Source organism: Fukomys damarensis, unplaced genomic scaffold, assembly GCF_012274545.1.
Source record: "Fukomys damarensis isolate Sample0158 unplaced genomic scaffold, DMR_v1.0_HiC HiC_scaffold_32, whole genome shotgun sequence".
NCBI classification, from domain to species: domain Eukaryota; kingdom Metazoa; phylum Chordata; class Mammalia; order Rodentia; family Bathyergidae; genus Fukomys; species Fukomys damarensis.
In genome coordinates this window covers 22808994-22823215 of record NW_022900944.1, presented here as the reverse complement: position 1 = coordinate 22823215, position 14222 = coordinate 22808994, and the positions used below count along the sequence as shown (strand labels likewise).

The following is a 14222-nucleotide window of genomic DNA, read 5'->3' as shown; positions in this document are numbered from 1 at the left end:
GTTCAGTGGCCTTCCTTGCAAGTGCAAGGACCCAAGTTCAATCCCCAGGACCAAAAAAAAAAAAAAAAAAAAAAGTCATGGGAACCTTACAGAGCATCGCCTGGGTCACTTCCCAGCCTGTTCAGACGCAGGGCACCCCCTGGTAAAGCTGAACTTCTTGGAATTCAGATGCCAGATGTCTCTGGCCTTGTGTAGGCACTGGTGCCACTTCCTTTGGACTTTTGGATCCCCCTTTGGCCACAACCTATCTCCTACATAGGGGTCTGGATCTGGGGTGCCCTATGTTAGGTAAATGGTGATGACTCAGTAAAGAACACAGCCAGCCTGAATTTAGATTCTGGGGAGAACCTCCTGGAGTAACTTCAGAAGAGTGTCTGAGCCAGGGATTTAGCTCAGTGGTTCCACCACCTGCCTCCCAAGTGCAAGGTCCTGAGTTCGATCCCCGGTACCAAAAAAAAAGTGTGTCTGGATCAAATTCATTGAGCAGGGTCTTTTATGGGTAGGGTAAGGAAAATTAGTGGGACAGGCTTAGGTAGGTGAAGCAAAGGAGGCTGTGAAGTTGAGGGAGTGAGAATAGCTGAGTACATAGCCATAGCAGTAACTAATGCTTCATTTTGAGTGAGGTGGGTGTGCTATGTCCTAGCAGAGTAGGCATTGTTCCCCAGGGTTAAGGTGGCTGTGAAAAGGCATCCAGGTACTCAGGCAGATGGGTGGCATAGATGAGGGTTAGATCTATCATTTCTCAGGTTTTAAGGGTAGTAGAGAAATTAAAAATAAAAATAACATTTTTAAAAAGGATAGTAAAGAAAAACAGTAAGATCTTGGATATTATGGGGATTGAGTCCTCATCGAGCTGCTTCTAGCTAGTAGGGGTAAAGTTGGAAGAAACAGAGCAGTGACCACTTGAGAAGCGAATTGAGACATCTATGTCTAGATGAAGCTCAATGGAATGAAAGAGATAAGGGTCAAATGTGATTAGAAGGAGTATTGGAACAATGGGCCCAAGAAGGGGTATGAGTCAGGAGCTCCAGGAAGAGAGCAATCAGGAAGGAAGGGTCTGGGAGAAGGCCCAAGTTTGTAGGGCAGTAGTTTTATCACGAAGTCTTTTGATGCCATCTTCTACAAGTCCAGACTTACTAGTAAAGAAACAGGTTTTTCTGGAGAAAGGCACAGAGTCCACCATTTTTCAGTGAGAAAGTCTAGGCCTTGGCAGTTTTGAAGAACAGCAGCCAGTGAGTTGATTTGATCTTGCAAGTTAGTTCAATAAGTACCTGTTTAGAGAAGGTAGAGAAATGGTGAGGGAAATAGGGAGGGACTTCAGTCAGATAAGACGGATGGCAGGGCAGTTTGGGAAAAGGGTGGTTGTAGCAAGCAGAAGGCAATTGTGTATAGCAGAGCAGTAAATTTTATTTGTTCTTGGTTGGGAATTGAGATTGTCAGCATGGGAAGCCGCTGAGCATTAGGCTGGGGCTGAACCTGGCTGTTGTTAGGTCTTGAAAGTTGGAGAATTTGAGATTTGTTTGAGAGAGCTAAGAAATGGTGACTGGAGACTCTTAGTTTGTCTGGCCTGGTGCCAACATCAGACAGGAAATAACTGAACAGCCTGAGAAAAATAATTGTTTGTTATGGGTAACATGCTGGCTAGATTAATAGAATGTGGAGGCAAAAGGTCAGGAAACTGATTTGTGTTGGAGTGAACTCCTTGAAGGTGTTCTGGAGTCAGAATTATTTTGGGGAATAAAGTTGAAGTTGGGGGAAAAATATTAATTCTCCTAAGAGAGAGGATAAAGCAAGTGAATTCAGAGAGTGACACCATCATGAAGACAACAGGTAGCTTTCTGGGAGAAACCTACAAGGAGGAGGCACCTTTTTGGGTTTTAAGGTAGTAATGAGAAAGGCAAGGGAGAAAGGCAGTGAGAACTTAGGTGGTAAAGAGGACCATGTAGGTTCTCTCCCATGTTGAAGGGTGGTCTTTTTAAGGGTTTTGAGCAGGACTTGGCTTAGGGTTGAAGAGGAAGGGAATAGTGAGTGTGAAGGAGAAAGCAATGGGCAGAAGTGACTGGACGTAATCTAGGGAATGAGTGGGGGCAATGGGGCCCAGAAGAAAGGGACAGCTGTATGTTAAAAGGATATGAAGGTGAGTCAGAGGTAGTAAGTTGGGCCAGGGATGGTGGAATTTAATGGAAGGTTTTTGAGGTATGATAACAAGGGAAGAAGTAATTATTTGGAGCCTTGGGTGAGAGCAATGTGTTTGGCTATTTTGTCAGCTAGATTGTTTTCGGGGCTATAAAGCTCCATGAAATAGTCAGTAGAAGACAGCCAGCCACCTTTAGTGGCAAGGAGCTATCTCTTTGAGAGTTTCTATGTGGCCTCTGTTAGTGAAGGGGAATTTTGTATAGTGAGAAGCTGGGAGAAAGCTAGGATAAGCATTTGGGTTAGGGCTACAAGTTTTGTCTATTGTGAGGGGAGTGACTGTGTACAATAGCATATTGGAAGGAACTTTTATCTTTGAACCAGGTACAGTATTGGCTGCCTGTGAGATGGAATTTTATGTATTGGGAAAGTGGTTGAGAGCATGGTGATTGAGAGTTTGAAGGCAGCTGTGAATGACATTCTAAGCCAAGGAAGGCATGTGGGTATGGGATTTGGGGGGAGTCATTATAAAGAGGTCTGTCTGTGAGGTTAAAGGTGGGAAATAAAAATGAAGAAGTCAGGCCATCCAGGTTGCAGGAGGAACTCAGAAATGAAAGTAGTGTGAAGCTATTATCATGAAATCAACCAGTAACAAATGCTGGTGGGTCTGTGGGGAAAGAGGAACCCTGTTCCACTGCTGGTGGGAGTATAGACTGGTGCGACTACTGTGGAAATCAGTATGGAGATACCTCAAAGAACTAGGATTAGAGGTCCCATTTGACCCAGCTATTCCCCTGCTGGGTATCTTCCCCAAAGAATTGGAAGAATCATCCCACGGCAATATATGTGCACCCATGTTCATAGCAGCACAATTTCTAATAGCTAAAACTTGGAAGCAGCCCAGTTGCCCATCAATGAGAGACTGGATAAAGAACATGTATTTGTTTTTTAATAAAATGGAGTACTACTGAGCCACGAAGAGTTAGAAACTCTCTAGTTTACAGCTAAATGGATGCACATTGAGGCAATACTCTTAAGTGAAATAAATGTGTGAATACTGAATAGTTTCTCTAGTGTGAGAAACTGAAAATATAAATAAGGACTAAAAGGTATAATAGATAATGTGAAATAGTGAAAAAGGGGCAAAGGGGAAGGGGAAGTCGGAGTGGTAGGGGAAAAGAAAGAGGGAATGGAATTAATATGAGAAAATGAAAAAATGGAAACAAAGTCTTTGTAGATAGGGAGGGGTTGAGGGGAGGGCAGTGGAATGCAGAAAAAATAAGAACCAAGATGGATTATGTAAAGGTGCCAATTTCCAAAGATGAATGTCTTTATATTGTATACTTTAAATGTACCAATACACTTAATTTTTAAAAAGAAGTAATATCCCTTTCATACAAAAAAAAGTTTATTCATAAGATGGCAGAGCAGGAGACAACACTGTTACATGACAAGCAACATGGTAGGCAGAAGTTCAAGTGAACTTCTCAATGCAGTATCTTTTCTCTGGCCATACTTATATAGGTTCTAAGCTAACCAGGGTCTCAGCCTTGGTTTAAGGGTTTTGGGGTCTTCATTGATTGGTGTGTGTGTTCTAGGCCAGTCAGGGTCTTAGCCTTCATTGCCCTATCATCCTACAAGCTGTTGCTGGGATGAGCATGGGGTTTGCAGTACTTTTTAGTGTATATTAATATTTTTTAGCACAAGCAGGTCTCTAAAAATAACTGTTCAACATCTGCAAAGGTTTCACAAAGGGCAATTTCTAGTAAGCAGGTGGTCATTTATTCTGTAGCTGTCTGCCTGGTGAGCCATGCCATGTCAGCCACGTCATGCCTTTCATCCCTGCCTATTTCCCCTTCTAATTAACCTTAAACTAATGGCATTTAACAGTCTGACCAGTTCCTGTAACAAGTGACCAAGACCACAAAAACAGGAAAGAGAAGAGAAGGAGTATAAAATCTCCCCCAAAAGAGGGCTTGCCTCCTAGCTGGTTTACCAGTATGTTACCATGAGTGATCAGGTCATACATGGGTTTCTAGGTCCTTGTGAGTGATGAACAAATTGGATATGCCACTTGTCCATTTGTTAAAAAAGCAACAGTTTATGTTTATTGAAAGAAAGACTCACTATATAGTTCAGGCTGTCCTTCAACTCACTATGCAGCTTAGGCTAGTCTTGAACTTGAGGTAATCCTCCTGCCTCAGCCTCCCAAGTGCTCGGGTCACAGGTGTGTGCCACCCACTCAGCAATATAATTTAATTTAGTCAACAGTGCACTTAGAGTGAATGCACCCACACCAGTGGAAAAGAAAGTGGCATGAGCACTGAAGGTGTTGGGTTTAGGCATGTAAAATGATGCACTGGGCCTAGGGCACCTCCCATTTGGGTCTCTGAAAGTGTAATTGACAGGGTGCTGAGTACTATCATTTGTATCTAATAATTCATTCTGTTATGATTAGATGTATGAGATGCAGTCTGTATGCATGAACCGTCAGTGGGCTTCTAGTGAGAAAAGGTTACTATACTTCATGCTGGAGAGTCTGGCACACATGCTTCTTGGTTTGGGACTTTGAATTCTTCCAAGGCAGGCCCTTTGTCTTTATCTTTGCCTTCTGGTATTAGACGATTGGACAGAAGTTAGGGGGTGGCCCTCGAGTGTTGTCCAGGTGAGTAGAGGCAAATGGTCCCATACCCCCATTTGTACTCCATATCTGTATTACTGGAACTATAGACATGCATTTCATTTTAAGTGCTCCATTTTAAGTTTTTTCCCTTCACAGGTATCATGACTAAAGTATCTAGATGATTAGATTTTTGTAAAGTTCCTACTTATGGAGATATAGCCAAAGCATTTCTTTGCATTTACCAATTTAACGGTTTACTCTAAATGTCACTGGAGCAGTGTTTGTTTATGTACTGACTATCCCAAGCATCATTCAGGCAGTCAATTCTTGACTCAACCAGTCAGTTCTTGTTTGCACAAGATATACTCGTATGTCTCTTTCCCTCCCCCACCCCCGGTCTTGCTAAGTAGTTTAGGCTGGCCTTAAGCTCACTATGTAGCTTAGGCTGGCTTCAAATTCACTGTGATATTCCTGCCTCAGCCTTCCAAATTCTGGTATTATAGGTGTGCACCAATGCACTAGGCTTGTTTATTTGTTTTATATCAACTATTTTTTGCAAACTTTTTGTGTTTAGAACATTGTACTCACCTTGATGTTTGTTTCTAGTGCAGTCTAATAATAAGTTCTGGTTATTTTCTTTCACAAATTCATGTTCATTTGTGAAAAATAACCTATAGTTTTGTTCCACAATATATAAAAACTTATTGTAAGTACATTAGATATAATTTTTATACTTCTCTAGAACTCAGTGATATCCTTCTACATTATAAAGCAGATATGTCTGGGATACTGACACTGAATAAGGAAGTGCCACAAGATCTTCAAAAGAAACAACTTTTGAAAAAGGGAGAAATGTTAGCACATCAGAGAGGAAAGGTCATGAAATGGAAAGACAAAAAACATGTCTCCTTATTGTCAACTATTAATAATATACAAAAGATGGAACTTGAAGAAACAAAACTAAAAACATTCTAGTAGTGGTCAATGTTTATGATAATTGTGTGGATGTGTGGACCGAGTTGACCAACATCTATTAACCTATCCTGTAATCAAAAAGCAAGGAAAAAATATATTCTTATAAAATATTTATGCACCTTCTGGACCAAATACTATGGAACTCATTTGTTATTTTTTCAAAACAAGGTGTTCAAGAAATCATTCACAATTAAGATTGTCTAATAGACTAAATAATTGAAAAATACAGGATGGCAAAATGCCAACCAGGACATCCATCATTGACGTCTTCGCCATTATGTTTAGTGGATAGATGTTTTATTGAAGTACAACACCCACAGAAAAAAAAGGAAAGGCCAACACAACAGTGTGAAGTATGTTGTTCAGAGAAAGACAATAATGCAAAAAGCATTTGGAGAGAGACTAGATACTACTGTCCAGATTGTAACATTGCATTGTGTATTGGATGTTCTAAGACATACCATACACACAAAACTTATTGAATACATTTTATATTTGTTTTTATATTTCTTATCTTATAAAAATTACCAAAAATGAAAATTTTGATCCTCCTGCATTTAAATAAGTGGTAGGTGGTTAACTTATTATATATTTGGCCCATGTGACTGCAATACATTTTTCTCCATTGAAGGGAAAAAAAAATCAGCCTTTCCTTAAGTATTTAGTTTCTTTCATGTGCAAAATAGACATTTTTCTCCTCCTTGAGACTCCAGGAGATATCTACATAATGAATTTTTCTTAATAGAAACAGAAGATGGAAGTTTAGCTCATTAGCTTAGGTGCATTTAGATTCTGCTGACACTCAAAAAGTAATAGCAGTTAATGAACATATCAAATGTTTCTAATGGCCATGTCACCCTGAAAGTATATTGGCTGTAGCTATAGGTAAGTCTCAGTTCTTTTGATCCCTTGTTAAACTAGAACCCACCCCCTTTTGTTTTGTAATTTAGGTGAGGAAAACCAGAAGCTCGAAGACCCTGGTAAGACATTATCACAAACTTTTCCCTTGTCCCCTGCTATTTCTCAAATCTTACTGAATGTTCCACTATAAAAGCTTGTTATAAAGTTAAATTAACTTTCAAGTGGAATGATTTGCTTTTATTAAACAGTTCTTATTTTTACCCTTAGGAATAAAATGGCAAGGCTCATTGTCTTAGCTGGTAAATGAATCATCTTTCTCTTACTCTCTGAGACTAGCTACAAAATTAGGAGGTGGTATGAGGACTCTTAGCGTCACTGGACTGAATCTGAGGTTTCTGTAGCTAAGATAAGGATCGTAACCTACCCTGAAGAATGTTTGGAGGTTTAGTGACTCCTATTACAGAAAAAGAATTTGCAGAACTAGTCAGTAAGAGGCGTGGGAGGGGTTTTAGTAGGCAGAAATGAAAGAAATAGAGTGTGAGACAGGGAGAGGGAGGAGGAAGAAGAGGAGTATGTAGAGTAGGTGGAGAAGGAAGGGGAGGAAGGAAGAGGAGGGGAGGGAAGCGGAGGGAAGGAGGAGAGGAGGAGAGAAGAGAAGGGAGGGAGATTATGAGCCACAACTCGCTTATGTTTATGGGACCTTGGGTGTGTTTTCAAGATAGATAACTAGAGGGCTGGGGATTCAGCTCAATGGTTCAGGTGCCTGCTTCTCAAGGGCAAGGACCCGAGTTGATCCCTGGTACAAAAAAAAAAGGTAACTAGAATGCATATTCCTGTTGCCTGTCAGGTTGCTTATCTAGCAGGTTATGTCAGAATGCAAACCATTTAGATGCATTTGAAGTTGAGATATGCTGCCCAGCAGTACTGCTGCTTCCTTGGGGATGTAGGAATTGTAATTTTCGGGTGAAAAGGACAGGTCAGACCTGAATTTAGAGGCTGTGTCTTTAAGACCTTTAGGGGGAAAAAAATTGTTTTTTGAGTGAGTTTCCTGGAAAGGAAAAAGGCCTGAGTAACTTTTGTGTCCTGAAGCTACAGTTTCTCTTAAAACTACAGTGTTTTAAATCCCAATTTCTTTGTCTCCTTTCTGCCTAGTTTTTAAAATTTCTGGCTGGGTGTGGTGGCGCACGCCTGTAATCCCAGCACTCAGGAGACTGAGGCAGGAGGATCACTATTAGTTCCAGACCAGCCTGAGCTACATAGTGAGCTCCAGATTAGTCTCAACTACATAGGGAGACCCTGTCTCAAAAAAAAAGAATGTCTGGGGCCAGGGATTTAGCTCAGTGGTTCTGACCCCTGCCTCGCAAGCTCAACGTCCTGAGTTTGATCCCTGGTACAGGGGGAAAAAATGAATGTCTTAGGCCTGTCTCATGAACATAAGACTGGAGAGATAAGGGATAAATCATGGAAATTTTGGAAGTCTAGCTTACAGTTTGATCTTCATCTTGTTTGAGAATGAAGAGCCATTGCAAGGTGATTTGTTGTTGCTGTTTTTCCCTTTGAGAGTACTGATAATAGAGGAATTATATAGACAAATGGAAGCATTAACAGTGTAAGATAAACTGATTAGCACTAATCAGTATTCATTTCTGCATTTAGGTGTGAAAATCCATGAACTTCCCCAAATACCTGGTAAGGTAGTATTCTGTTCATTCTGAGTCCAGATATGAAGTGAGAATGATTGTCCCAAAATTAAAGTGAATATTTTTCTTGTAAATGTGTGTTCATCATCTATAGATTTTGCTAAGTGTCTTAGTTACTTCCTTGTTGCTGGGACAAAATACCCAACACCCATAAGTTAAAGGAGTTTATTTTACAAGTTTATTTTGGCTCACAAGTTGTAGAGGTTTTAGTCCATAGTCAGCAGGCTCTAAGGCAAGGCAGCACGGCAGAGGAGAAGCAGTCCATGGTGTGGCAGGCAGAAGGCAGTGAAGCAGGAGCCTTCCTTTCACTTTTATTCCATACAAGCTACAAGCCTGTTGGTTGCTGCCATCCACAAGCAGGGTGGGAGGTTCCCTCTTCAGTAGTCTTATCACCCACAACCATGCTAAATCAGTGATCTAGTTGTCATACCCATAATTCAGTATCATAGAACTGTGATCCAGCCACCTATCAAAAGCCCCACCTATGAGCTCCTGAGATTTTGGGGAGACATCTAGATATGAACCATGGGGTAAGACTATAAATAGAGTGCCTTTCCGACCCAGTATTCATTTGCTCCAAGAGGACTATCGCTGGGGCAAGAAAGTTAGCTCTGTTAGCTCTGCATGGAAGTTGGATGCAGTGGGTCAGCATCTTCAGGGTTTTACAGCTAAAGTTACTCAATAGAAATTTCCCCTTCTCGCACAAGCTGACTTGTTATCTTTGGTCTGGGATCTCTAGGTAACAAAACATAGTATTATCCTGGCATAAACAAATACTCAGTGAGGTGTTGTGACAGAAGACTCCTCTAAAAGTTTGGTGTAGATTTACATAAGGAAGAGCTTATGGAGCCGGAACTTTTCCATCAAAAGCCAGAAACTACAGCACAGTGGAAACTTGGGAGATTGTATTTTTAGTTCATCAGAAAAGAGTTTGAAAATTGTACTCATGGGAGCAAACTGCAAACCATTGAAAATTTTTCTTTTTTTTTTTTCATTTAGGAATGAAAGTTCCAGAACCTTTTCCACTACCTGGTAAGCAATGATTGGCATGCCAGAAGGGAAGGTGCCATTTTGGGAGGTATAGACATAAACTGTCACCAGTAAGCATGTAGAATGGCTAAGTACTTTCACAAGATCACATAAAATGAATGAAGGACCTAGGTCTTTTTAACTTTTACCAAGTGTTTGTTCCTCAATACTTATGGTTCATCAAGTGTTTTTCCAGGGTATTTACTACAGCAGACTTAACCTATTACATATATAACCATTACATCGAATATTTTTAAAGTGAAGCTGAGGGAAGGCCATTGAGAGGCATTGAGCTTCTATGATCAGAGAAACTGAACAATGACTCCAGTCAGGTTCCTCAGAATTTTATGCTTATGGGAGAGTTGGGAAGAAGAACTACTCAGACTATTTTTTATTCCTGAGACAAGGAGAAGAAAAGAAGACATGATGTTTTACCAGAGAGCCATGGACAGTCACATCTCTATGCCTCAGAATTTTTTTCTTTCATATGTGGGCAACACTTGTTAAATTACCTCATGGGAATATCTCAGGGTACAGGCACTTACACAGTGCTTAAAATCCTTTCTCTTGAGTTCATGTAGTGCTTTGAAAAAATTTTTTAAGTTTATTATGGAAATCATCATGTTACAGAAATTAAGTTTTAGGATCTGCTAAATTATAACTATCCACATAGTTCTGAGCCTTGCCTAACATCACTATGGAAACTGAATGTTGTGTGCAGAAACAGCACTTTACAGTTTAAGTAAAGCATAGACATAAGCACGGAGGGTCCAGCAGCTCTTTTATATTGACCCAGTTTAGCAGTGATAAGTTTATTTGGCCACAACTTTAAAGTGAACCCATAGTGATACTGATGACACACTTTGTCTGTCTACATCTCTTCTCTCTAGACCTGAGTTTGCATAGTTCTCTGATTGGAGTTTTAGTAGTCATACTGTGGTTTTTCTGAAACTCAGCCACTGAACAGGATGTTGGGGATGAACATGAGATACGTAGAGACCTGGCTTCAGGAAGTCTCTACACTTTCCTCTGTATAACTTTGTATATGACTTTACTTTTCTGTACCTATACTTTTATGCCTGTAAAAAGGATACTTCTGTCTTTTAATACTAATTAAGGACCCAGTAAAATAAAGTATCTAAATAATAGTAAATGGTAACTGTTATTGTTATCTGAAAATCTTTTTTTTTTCTTCGTTTAGAAATAAAAGTGATACAACCGGATGAAAACTCTGGTAATTAATTCTTTATTGGAATGGAAGCACCACTGGGTTCTAAACTCTTTACCATAGTCATTCAGTTAGCTCAGTTGTAAGGAATTTGGGGAAGATATCTGTATGTACAGTTTTTGACATTCTAGTCTGTATGCCAGAGGGAGAAAATATTGAGAACTACTTTCAGTGTGAGTGGTGAGCTACTATTAAGGTTCTCAGAGAAAATGATTCTTAGCTGAAACAAACAGTTACCATCCAGTTGTGCTTGTCTATTCCAGAATGAAACAGAAGGCTTCCCAGGATAAACTAGAACCAGGAGGGAATCCTCAGACACAGGAAAGGCTCATCAAGGAAGTGCAAATGAGAATTACACAGCACACTAATATAATATTGGAACCAGCCATTCTATGCTCCTTACTATGATTTCCCTTCCTCCAATAATCCACTAGCTTTTTGTTTTTTTTTTTTGAGACAGGGTCTCACTATGTAGTTGAGACTGACCTGGAACTCACTATGTAGCCCAGGCTGGTCTCGAACTCACAGCGATCCTCCTGCCTCAGCCTCTTCAGTGCTGGGATTACAGACGTGCACCACCAAGAGACTGACCGAACTCACTATGTAGCCCAGGCTGGTCTCGAACTCACAGCGATCCTCCTGCCTCAGCCTCTTCAGTGCTGGGATTACAGACGTGCACCACCACATCCAGCCCACTAGCTTTTGCTGAGACTGTTGTACTGTATTGTGCCCACTCCTGGAAAGCATTGTGTAGTGCAGACTTTTTTTTTTTTTTAAAGTCAACACAGTACAGAGAAACACATTTAATCTTACAATGCCTATACCTCTAGACCTGTTATCCTTTCCTTCAGGCCCACTCTGAGAGATAACCAAGTTTCTTTAATCTTTAATTAGATCTTTCTCTTCTGGGTACATGTATAATGCAATTAACTCAAAATCTATTTCTATTTTAGAAGACAGACATCAAGGAAACATGGATAATCCTAGTAAGAAATATTTCATTTCTTCCATTGATAAATACCTATGCAATGTAGAAAAAGTGAGAAATTTACTAAGGCATCATAATAACAGGGTTTGCCATCATAACCAAACGTGTGTGTACCTTGACTTTATTTCTTAAATAATCATTTCTACTGTGGCTAAAGATTGCCCTGTTTAGAATAGTTCTGTCTTCTCAGCCTGATTTTCCTTTTTCGGTAACAAATATTTTATAACAAAATTTATTACAAAATTACAGTAAATGCTAAGATTTAATGTAGAATGATGCTTAGATTTACACAAATTTGGATTTAAGAAAAGTGAAAGTTGTTCTATAAAACAAATATAAGAAAATGAAAATGAAAAAACAGTGGACACTAGATTAAAAACTATTATTTAATTTTTTAAAAATGATCTGAAATATTTTGCTTATGTGTGGAACTAGATTCTGAATTTGATAAGTTTTAAACATGTTTAGCAGTGTACTTGAAAGTTGTGCAGGAAGTAGGTCAATTTTTCATTGTATGGGACTATCCTGAGTATGTCAGAGTATCAGTATCTTTTACCTCTATGCCATTGTTAGGACAATCATAAAACAATTTTTTGACAGTTGCCCAGATTTACCTCTCAGAAGGGAATACTGTTGCCTTGAGAACCAGTGGTCTACAGATACATAATCATGCTTAAGTGCATCTGCCTCTTTTTCATCTCTATACATATAACTGCATATTTGTAACTATGGAAAGTAAATTGATTTAAAGCTTTTATAAGACTGTTAAAATGACAGCTTCACTTAGGAAATCTGGCTGGTTATCCCATTTGGATAAACTTTCAGTCGGTCTCCTCCTATTGTATAGTCTGTTTAAACAAAAACAGCCATAACTCAGTTATCTGAGTTTAGAGCAACATGAAAAATTATTCTCCAGTTGGACCCATTACTTAGATAATTAGGAAGCAGTTTTTAACAGAGCTATATATGTATAGAGGACAAAGACATTTTTTTGGTCAGATTTCCAGGGCTTAGTATTTTTAAATACATGTATGTCCAACTGTATACTAGTAGCTGCTTGAATATGTATATGAACTATGCTGTCTTACTTGAAATAGAAGAGTTAAACTTTACATTGCATGTATATACAGAAATCAAGATAGAGAAATTTCTGAGAGGCCCAGGGATATACCTGAGTGGCACTGCACCTGCCGTGCAAGCACAAGGTCCTGAATTCAATCCCCTGTACTGAAAAACAAAACAAAACAAAACAAAAAAATGAAAGAAAAATTGCTAGGAAGTGCTAGAGAACTTGAACAAGAAATAATAATTGCTGGGAGTGGTGATGCATGCCTGTAATCCTAGCACTTGGGAGGCTGAGGCAGGAGGATCACTGTGAGTTTGAGAGCAGCCTGGGCTACATAGTAAGACCCTGTCTCAAAGAAAGAAGGAAGAAAGGAAGGAAGGAAGGAAGGAAGGAAGGAAGGAAGGAAGGAAGGAAGAAAAGACCAAAATCCATGCAATTAGGAGTGAAAAGGATGAAATTACAATGGACCCAGCAGAATCTAAAGGATCATCAATACCTACTTCAAGAACCTACTTCGCTGTGTAGGAAGTGAAAAGCCTATGAAGTCCTAGGTAAAGCCTAAGCAGGACATTCTGATGATATATGGAAATATAGCTTGAAATCTGTAATGTTACATTTACTTGAAAATTGTTCCTGTTTGGAAGTATTGTATTTCAGTATGTGTCTAGCTCAGTTTCAGTATTGCTCTTTACATGTTCAGGATATATGGTATAGGTGGATGACACTTGATAAATAAAAATGATGTGTCAGTGACTGTGTATTCTCTTTAACAGCTCCAGGTCCAGGTCCAGGTCCAGTTCCTGTTCCAGGTCCCAAAACCCATCCTTCTGCATCTTCTGGCAATATGTTCCTTCCACCGCTTGGGGCATTCATTATTTTAATCAGCACTTCTGCTGTAAATCTTTTTGTAGTTAGATAGTTTGATACATTGTCTTTCTTATTCTTTACTTGGAATGTACTGCTGTGATCCCACAGGAGAGCAAAAAGAAAGATGTATTTTTTTCATTTGTTGGTCAAAGTCACTTTATAAAATGAGAATTTTGTATATTTATTTGTTTTACCAATTCAGAAAGTTGGTCCAGATATGGCACAGAATTAACTTTTCATTTAATTCTACATTAAGCTTATGATTGAAAAAAACCTCTAAAACTGTATACCCATTGGCTTCAATAAAAGACTTGATTGAAAAGTATTTCTGTAGACTTGCCAGTAAATGTCCATTAGTAATATCAGTACCTAACATAAATTTAATACTAGACTCAGAAATTTAAAGACACTCTCATCTGTTTAAAGGAGTATCATCTGTTTAAATAGTATCATTCCTCTTCCTCAGACTTTTCATCATCTTTCACTATATAGTTCTATTTTTTATAAACCCAACAGTTCATATAGTCTCTAACTTGAGTCTCCCGTTAAAGGGGCATAGCACATTTTTTGTCATATATGTACATAAAAATGTGTGTCAATTCTTTAGAATATTTTTATTGATGAATTATTAATTTTAATTTTGAGTTATATTAATGAGTGCTTAACCAAAAAATAAAGTATTATATTTTTAATATTTATTGTTTATTAAAAAAGCATCAAAATTTTCAATATCGACTGGTGTACAAAGTCTA

At 38.9% G+C, this 14222-nt stretch overlaps 1 protein-coding gene across 5 annotated transcripts in view; it reads left to right on the top strand.

The window, feature by feature from the left end:
• Art3 (ADP-ribosyltransferase 3) overlaps window positions 1-13786 on the top strand; it is a 102653-nt gene extending 88867 nt beyond the window's left edge. For all 5 annotated transcript variants that reach the window (XM_010619864.3, XM_010619862.3, XM_010619863.2 and 2 more), the window contains 6 exons: window positions 6682-6711; window positions 8249-8281; window positions 9292-9324; window positions 10523-10555; window positions 11503-11535; window positions 13377-13786. In XM_010619864.3, the coding sequence (XP_010618166.1) occupies window positions 6682-6711; window positions 8249-8281; window positions 9292-9324; window positions 10523-10555; window positions 11503-11535; window positions 13377-13522 (308 nt within the window). In that variant the 3' untranslated portion in view covers window positions 13523-13786. The remainder of the gene's footprint in view (window positions 1-6681; window positions 6712-8248; window positions 8282-9291; window positions 9325-10522; window positions 10556-11502; window positions 11536-13376) is intronic.
• Window positions 13787-14222: the final 436 nt, after the last annotated feature.